The 9,221-nt window shown below is 37.9% G+C and overlaps 1 protein-coding gene across 1 annotated transcript; it reads right to left on the bottom strand.

Moving 5' to 3' along the window:
• Positions 1-4,357: 4,357 nt before the first annotated feature.
• On the bottom strand, positions 4,358-5,935 carry LOC149030248 (geraniol 8-hydroxylase-like). The gene is made up of 2 exons (XM_089152635.1): positions 5,060-5,935; positions 4,358-4,984 (listed from the first exon to the last, which is right to left on the bottom strand). Exons 1-2 carry the CDS (start codon positions 5,933-5,935, stop codon positions 4,358-4,360), a joined length of 1,503 nt encoding a protein of 500 aa, XP_089008761.1.
• Positions 5,936-9,221: the final 3,286 nt, after the last annotated feature.

Raw genomic sequence — 9,221 nt, 5'->3', positions numbered from 1 at the left:
CAGCTGATTTTTCATATTAAAAGGGTGAGTCTGGTTTAAAAATTAACTAATTGTTGTAGGGTTGGGTACTCTTGAAAAAGACTGATCCTTTGAGCTTGAGATTTCTTTTTTGGATAAGCTAGAGAAAAGTTTAAGCTATGGAAATACATTGTTCATCCTTCCTACCAAACGTAGATGGTAAGAGTTACTAGGTAGTCTATGAGTGTGGGATCCTTAAATAAACATACATTAACATTCTAATATAGGAAAGAAGATAAAAAAAAAAAAAAAAAAGATAGGAATTTGGCTGATTGGCATGGAGTTGGTCTTCCTAGAGAATAGGTTGATCGAGCGCTTCTTCACATTGCATCATGCTGTTCTTTATTTCACATACTATCGCTTCCAGCTTGGATCCTTTCGTTATGCTTCCATGGCCCACAAAATGAAATGTTCCCTTCAAAGCGATCCCCATACTCCATGCAGCCACATCTAAAACTGTCTGATACCCCTTCACAAATTGAAGTGGTTAAATCTTAAATGTACTGATTTGAAAGTTTCATACAATCTACTTAATTGACATGTGGTTAAATTTTTTTTGTGGGGATGGGTTTGAGATGTAGAGATTGGGATAGATTTAAATCCTTCATCCATGTAGACACACTATGTATCAATCTCTTTGGGTTGGGCCTCTCGAGGGTGAAAATGCATTGATCTCTTTCTTTCCACATAAAGTAGCACGTGATAATGAAGATAGACATTAGTCATATTTTCAATGCTCTATCTATTGTCCAGGTGTTGATCATCGAGGTGCATAGATAGGTTAGAGATGAAAGTCTAGTTTAGCAGAGCTGTTCTTAGTCCCATGGATGCTGCTGCCTATGTCCTCTTGGTCCATTCACATAAAATGAACAGGTGCCAAGTAGTTTATGTGTTATTACCACAAAGTTGACATACAAGCCATCCATTTGGATAATTGTATTGAGGGGAAGCCCTGCATTCAAGAGTTGCCAGAAAAAAAGTTTTAAATTTAAGATGGATGGGTGTTTCCAAAAGAAATTCCACCAATATGTATTATTGGTAGAAGTATTAGGCTTGAACTTATATAGTGCCTTCGTAGCTAATTTGGTAGAGAAGTCACCATTTTAAGAGCCAATGGAGGTGGGAGAGGTAATAGGGAATGAAGGAAGTGATAGAGAATACTCCTTGTTTTTGTATGTGTCGAGCTTGACCTTTTTAGTAAAGGCCTACTTCCCTACTAGGCTACTAACTTTTTTTTTTTTTGGGGGTAATCGACATTTCATTAAAGAAGGCTGGGGAGGAAATTGAATAAAGAGTTAGCAACCACTCAGAAGAACACAATCAATAACTCGGGCCCTGAACCAAGTAAGCCTTTCGGGCTAGCAAGTCTACTACAACATTGGACCTTCTAGGAGCATAAGAATAATTTTAAGAATAATTTTGGTTTTAAAAAGGCAAAAATACCCTAGAAGGAAATATACAGTAGGTCTTCTTCTTCGAGAATATCTCACAAGAAGTGCTCAATGAATTACTGTACTTTGCCAAGTATAAGATGCTTAACTGGCGACTATGATAAAAACCCAGAATTTTATCAAGTCCATTTCTTTGTCAAAAATGGACCATCCGTTTCCTTCTAGATGAATGACACATGTACATCAGTCAACATCTAAAGTTTAAAATTAAATTAAAATAAAAAAATTTATATCTTCTACATCTTACTTCAACCTTTGGATGTGATTAATGGACATATGTCCTTTATTCAAAGGGAAATGGATGGTCCATTTCTTTGGAATAACTAAAACCCATTTCTAGAAATCAGTAGTGGTTGGTTCAAACCCGACAAGATCCTATCTTTCCCCTTCCTCTCAAATCCCTACCAATTGCCGCAGTGCTTGGAGAAAGGATCGAAACCAGAAGCATCGTAACACTTTTTTTGGGTAGGAAGTAAGTTACTATATTGAAAGGAAAAACCTCGATTACAACCTAATCCTAACATATCATAAAGTAAAAGCAAGTTAATAAGGGGGGAGGGGTGTTGACAATTAAGAATGTTTTCTAGGTAAGAGTGCTCTCTTTAGCTAATGAATCAGCCACCATATTAGCTTCGCGCAAGTACATATCTGAACGATATAGTGTCTAAAGATGGCTCAAGCACCGTAACACGCTTAAGCCATCTCGCCGCGTGGAATTTTGGCCAACAATCTGAGTCTTCTCTCCTCCTTTTCTTCCCTTGCTTCCATCTCTTTTTGTTCTTTTCCATTGAGATTGTTAATGGGCAACAAAATGGATTCATTTATTTCAGACACGCCACGAGTAGGGATGTCAACGGTGTGGTTTGGAGCAGTTTCGGGTTGGGCTTAACGGCTTCGGGACGGTTTCGGTTTGGTGCGGTTTGGGTTCATGCTAACTAACGGTTTAGGCTAACGGTCTATACTCGGGTTGACTAACGGTTTGGGCTAACAATTTATGGTATGCAAAAAAAAGAACAAAAAGAAATAATTGAGCATCTTGCAACAAAAGCCAAAATTCTTTGGAAAGCAAAATTGTTATTGATCAATTTCCATTAAAAAATGATAAGTCATTTCACATTACTTAATTTAACTTGATATGCAAAGACACATTTCTGGATAAATATTTACTTAATTTAAACAAACTTGGTACATTCAATTGGGCATTCATACGTAATCCTTTTAATTTTCCTTTACAAGTAGTAGAAGATTATTTGATCTTTGAATTCATACTCAATTTTTTTGATAGTCTATACCAACTACCTAGTGGTAATACGATAATTCAAACAATATTTAATGTAAAACTATAAAACGGGTTGTACAATGGTTTATAACGGGTTGCGGTTTGGGTTAGGGTTGATATGGGTTCTACCACCCTCAGCCCAACCATAGCCCATTAAGGTTAGGTCCGGGCCGGTTCGGGCTATAACGGGCTGATGTGGTTCGGTTTTAACGGTTTTGAGTTGCAATTTGACACCCCTAGCCACGAGTGACACCAACTGGGCCTTCCCCCCCAAGCTCTAATGTTCTAAACCTTCAATTTCAAAACGATAGTTATTATTCTGGCAAACAAGTGAGGTAGTAACTGAGCTTTTGGAGTCTTACTCAAAAATAAAAACTGAACTTTTAGAGGGAAATGCTTTGGAGACTTATTTCTTTAATTTAAAGAAATTTGTCTCTAACTTTCCCACTCCAAGCAATTAAATAATATACACTTTTAGGATTTAAAGGAAAATATTTGTTTTTTTAAAGAATTTTTTCACCCATTTTTTTCCACCCTACCTTTATTCCAACAAACAAACGCAACCTTAGAGATAAAACTTACTTTGAGAGGGATTGCCATTGAAGACGTAAGCTCGAAGCTAAAAGCTATGAAAAGTCAAATGGAGAGGACGGTGTAAGACAGGATCTTCTTCTTCTTTTTCTTCTTCTTCTTCTTCTTCTTTTTTTTCTTATTCTTTCTTTCTTTTTTTTTTTTTTTTTTCAGTACTAGTACTCTGAGAAATATGGATGTTTACCACTCAACCAATGTAGGACTATAGATATTTACCACTCAACCAACCCTACATTTGGGAATAGAAATGGATTTTGGTTATCCTAAGAAATAAGGTTTTTATCATAGCCATTAGATATGCATCTTAGATGTCGCTGAATGATGTAGCCAACCCGACCCTAGATTTCTTCACCAGTTGCATATATATCGATGCTATATTCTAATCATTAGTATTTATTCATATTATAACTTTAAATTAAAATAAAAACTAGATTAATGATCATTAATGAGAAATCAAGATAGACATCAACCAACGGCTGCGATCTTTTGGTTGCAATGTGGCGCTCATCCTCAGCAAGTCGCTAGATGGCCGCTATGAATGGTGCCACCGAGGATTTCAACCCTGTATGTGTAATCTGGACTTGTTTACTGGGCCAAATGATTCACTCTCAACCCATGCCTCTCACTGGTTCTAGTTTTTTTTCTTTATTATGTAGAATTTACCAGATCTTCAAGAACTTGATTGTTAGTTTCTTGAATCTTGAGTGTCTTTTTTATGGGTTAAATGAAATCGCAGGAACATGATCGGAGAAAAATGGAAAAAAAAAAAAAGAAATCCTAACCAACAATATTTAGAATCAGGTCTCAAAAACGGATTTTTTTTTTTTGTTAAAACAGATCATAAGATGGGTTATTTTCACTTAAAACCATGACTTCTAATCTGAACTATTCATTAAGAATACACCACGTGTCAAATTGTGATGCCACATTCCAGTACTGCGGATGATTTTTTTTCCACTCTAATCATTAGTATTTATTAAAATTATATTTAATTAAAAAAAAATTGGATTGATTAACATTAACGGACGGCTGACCACGTGTCAAATGGTATCGCCCGAAGGGGCAGGGCCTTCTGCAAAGTGATTCCAAACTTATCAGTCATGTTCATTTCCTTGTGGCTCATCCCACCATCAAGCTTCCAATCAAACGATTGCAGAAGTGAAGCCAACATCAGGTTCACCATCTTAATAGCAAGTGGCAAACCTGGACAAATCCTTCTCCCAGCCCCAAATGGTATGAGCTCAAAGTCCCGGCTTCTGAAATCAAGCCCTGCCGACGACCCCAAGAACCTCTCTGGAACGAACGAATCTGGCTTCGTCCATAGGCTAGTATCTCGACTAATAGCCCACGCATTCACCAGAACTTGAGCATCCTTCGGCACAGTGAACCCACATATCTGTACTTCAATTTTGGCTCTGTGAGGGATCAATAGCGGAACTGGTGGATGCAGCCGGAGAGTTTCCTTCACCACCGCATTTAAATAAGGGAGCCGAGCGACATCAGCCTCTTCCATCAATTTCCCTTCACCGAAATTTTCTCGGAGCTCCAATTGAACCTTCACCATGGTGTCTGGATTATGAAGTAGTTCCGCCATCGCCCACTCTACTGTCGTAGAAGTCGTGTCTGTTCCCGCTGCGAGTAGGTCCTGATATTTTGTATAAATTAATGGGCAAATTTATTGTTCAACAAATAAGGAAGAATTTGAGAAATGGAAACTGACCCCAAGCAACGGCTTGATTTCATGACGCCCAAATTCTGAACTGCAGTCATGGAAGTGATCCATTAGGACATCTAGAAGATCGTTGTTCCTCTTGGGAGAAGGAAGTGAAGCTCTGGCTTCCAAACGTTGGTCTATCATTTCGTCAAACACCTTGTGTAGCCTAACCGTATAATTCGAATAACGGCATTTTATACCTTGCAAATCTAATGGGCTCAATACAGGGAAATAATCTGAAAGATTTGGTTTTCCTAACTCTTCCATAATTCCCCATACCAACTCTTTGAACTCTTGTGTGCTATTTGAATCTAGACAAGCAAGATCAACAGAGAACATGATGTTCGTTAGCAGGTTAAGAGCAGTGGCAAATGCGACCTTACCGATATCAACAGCTCGACCCAAATGGGAATTTTCGCGAACATAAGCAACTAGTTCCCCCACTTTCTGACGCCGTAGAGAGTCGCTGGCTTCGAGTCTCTGTGCGCTGAAAATGTGATTGTTGCAGAGCTTGCGCAGGTTTCTCCACTTGGACGAAGCAGGTAGCCACACTATGGACGCCTGGTGGTGGTTCAGCGCCTGAACTGCATCTAAGACGATTCGATCGGCAAGGGCCTGGTCGTGGGTTTGGAGTATCTCTTTGGCCATGGCAGCTGAGGAAGCTACGATGGTCGTCATGTAACCGAATTGAAGAGCCATGAGTGGACCATAAGTCTTGGAAAGTAGGAATAGTGACTCATGAGGTTTGTTACCAAGTTCGAAGAGGTTTCCAACAATGGGGAGAGGAAAGGGACCTGGTGGAAGCCTCTTGTGGCTGGTGCCAAGGATCCACAAAACCCATAGCAACAACAAGAGACCTACAACCAGTGTGAAGAAGTACATAACTACAATGGACTCTTCACTCTTTCAAACCAGCCTCTGGGTTTGCTGCACTTACCGCCATCCAGATATGAGGCTATGCCATATATAAACAGCAGAAAGGAGAAAAATGAAGGTCTGCCAAACAATCTCTAGGTCAGGTTGGGCAACGAAAGGGAGTGAAGATGGTGTATGAAGGGATGAATTTGAAAGTTGCCAAACGTTTTAATTTGAAAGAGGTAAAGACAAGGATACAGAACCGACTTCTATATCAGTCATGTTGATTCCATCGATCACCAATGTTAAGAAGTAGTTATATACAGAATAGAAGCAATGTACATATCTATGATTTTATGGTTAGCAGCAATGTTAAACCTATGTAATAATGATAACAAAACCTAAGATTGGGCGATGATAGGAACTGACCTGAAGATATGCTGTCTTATTTTCGGTTCTATGATTTTCAAGCAATGTTAATTAAGCGTATGCCCTGTGCTTGTATTTTAATGATTATAAAACCAAAGATAGAAATGCATCTCTGTTCTCTGAATTAAGAGGTGAGATATTATCATCGATCGGACAATATGATTCAGGAAGCTGCCCTTATCATAAACATATACCTGAAAGCCTATTATTTGGTATCATCTTGTCATTTATGGAATTAAGAGTGCTATTCTTTTTCTTGGTTGGCTCTCAAGTAACCCCAAACTAATAGTAACATGGCAAGGAATTATTGTCTAACAAAGTGTGAGGTCTTATGTTTGGTTCTTCGTATTCTTGAAGGCACAAGTTTGTATCCTCTCCTGCTTGGAGGGACTTTTCCAATAAATGCTCAATGAATCATTGGACTTAGTCACATATTATATTCTAAACCAAGGGTTAAAGTAAATCCAACAAGTGTCATTGGATTAGAATATTATATGTGGTTGAATTTTATAAATCATTGAGTACTTATTGGAAAATTTCCTCCAGGGAGAGGAACCAAATACTAATGTCACTAACATGAGGTGTTTATTGCTGTCACTGCTCTTCATGGAAGTTAAATGATTCTCATTTAACCTGAGTAAAATCCATCGATGAAGAAGATGAAGAAGATGAAGAAGAAGAAGAAAGAAAGAAAGAAAGAAAGAGGAGGCACTCTCAGGTGTATATTCACCAATGGCACTTTTAGTTGATTCAAACCCTACTTTGATTCTTAGTAATGTTTGATGGCCAACATATGGTTGAGCTGTATGTTTGCCATACTCTCCAAATATGCCCAAAGACACAGTTTTGCCATGCAGCATGTTGGAAGCCTCTTAATAAATTCTAGACTCTTGAATATTATTTTTTGGGGAAAACATCATGTGTTGTGCATAACAATGAACTCATATGTCAAATAAGTGCACCACCAAAGAGCCTAACGAGTTGTAAAGCTTAATTGAAAGATGGAATGAGGGGAAAAAGATTCAGTAACAAATCGTTTTCTTCTCCTTCACATTTAGTCCCCCTTATTTGAGCTAGTTATCGATTCTTGTTTAGGTACAATCATCTATCACAAACCTGGCGGTCACGTTTGTTTTTATAACGATTAAGTTTCTTCATGCCCAAGAATTCTCTAGGTTATCCTACTGCTCTAGTTTTACCCGATATGGACCGCTTGTTTTCAACTCAACCCAATCGGGACCCAGTCTGACCCGATGGGCTTGTTGTTATTATTATTTTTTTTTAGAAAAAATGTAGCTTTGTATAAATAACAGAAATAAAATTACATACGATAATAGAGCATCTCATCCACATCATTTCTGATTAACCGAGCAAGGTCATCAGGAATGTTAGGAGGGAAGAAAATAACTTCATTTACAAAGTGACAAAATCTCGCCAAAAGGTCAGCACCAATATTTAACTCCCAAATGTGGTGATGAAAAACACAATAGTCGAACTGTTGCGAGAGGTCTCGAATGTCCACAACTAACTCTTGAGCAAACCAAGAAATGCTATATTTGCCCAATAACATTGCTACGGCAGCCTGAGAGTCCGACTGCACCTGGACACGGACATAGGCTAAATCAGATGCTTATTATAATCCGCGAAGAATCGCCTTCAGCTCCATTAGGAATATATTTGTTTCAAACACAGACCTTGCTATAGCAAAAATAGCAGCTCCCGTTGCATGTCGTGCAAGAGACTGTTGTTATTATTTTTAGGGTAATTTTCATATGGACCCCCTGAGGTTTGGTCCAGGTCACTTTTAGTCCAGTTTAAGTTTCCTTTTGCATATGGCTCCCCTGTAGTTTCAATAAATGATTAAATAAGGACAAGTTTAACAGAAACTGTTAATTTAATAAATTTGGTGACAAAAATACCCTCGTTTGAAATTTTTTATTTTTTATTTTTGCTTCATCCCACAAAAGCTTCCTTCTTCTTCATAATCGAATTTTCAAGCGAGAAGAGAAACCCTAACAGCAATAACTTTAGCTCTTATCGTTCTGAATTCAGTTCAAATCACAACCTCTCAAACCCTAAAAAACATCAAAATGGAAGTCATGAGGAACAAATTTCAAACTTCAATTCCATTCAGATCTGAGTTGAAAGATTATTCGTGAGATACCATACCTGTTCTCACCACTGGTTCTATGAGAAAAAAATAAAAAACGATGGATCCACAATCCAAAAAAAGGCAAAACAAGAGCACTTGCAAAAACGTAAAAAGAAAGTCAAAAGCCAAAAAACAAAAACTGATTTTTTCTATCCATCGAATCCATCTAAAATAGAAGAGAAAAAAATTGAAAAACAGAAAGCTCGTAAAAAAGAAAAAAGATCATCAAACAAAGTCAGAAACCTGAAAAAAAACTGAAAATTAGAAATGGGTATATTCATGTATTCAATAATCCCAAAAGAACCGATTCGATGTTTACCTCTGCGATTCTACAGAATGAAGCAAAAGATCCACTTCCAAGAAAAATAGCAATTGATCCAAGCTTGAAACATGAGAAAGGTAACACTTTTGAAGAGTGGTTACCCCGGTTGCAGACGGAGACCAGCAGTAGTAGCAGAAGAAGAGTAAGTCGTCCTCATTTTCTTTTTTTGTGGAGTCGCATGAGCATGAGGATCACAGGTATGGTTTTGATCTCCAAATGTGGCTCACTCTCAGATCTTCTTCTTCTTCGTCTCCAAATGTGGCTCACTCTCAGATCTTCTTCTTCTTCGTCGACGGCAAATGTATTCCGACTTCAACCGATAACTGTTCAAAGGGAATCGATGACTGTTTATTATTTATTTATTTGAGTAGATTAAAATTAAAATATAAAAAAATCCAAATGATACAAGG

Source organism: Hakea prostrata, chromosome 1 (assembly GCF_041222555.1).
Source record: "Hakea prostrata isolate BN-2017 chromosome 1, UWA_Hpros_2, whole genome shotgun sequence".
NCBI classification, from domain to species: Eukaryota; Viridiplantae; Streptophyta; class Magnoliopsida; order Proteales; family Proteaceae; genus Hakea; species Hakea prostrata.
Note: the sequence above shows the minus strand (reverse complement) of the source record. Positions and strands in the feature narration are given on the sequence as shown.

Excerpts from the sequence above, each read along its gene's own strand:
- LOC149030248 (XM_089152635.1), bottom strand. The coding sequence starts at position 5,935 with ATGTACTTCTTCACACTGGTTGTAGGTCTCTTGTTGTTGCTATGGGTT. Across the intron at positions 4,985-5,059 it reads AAATCAAGCCGTTGCTTGGG|GACCTACTCGCAGCGGGAAC; the intron begins GTCAGTTTCCAT and ends ACAAAATATCAG.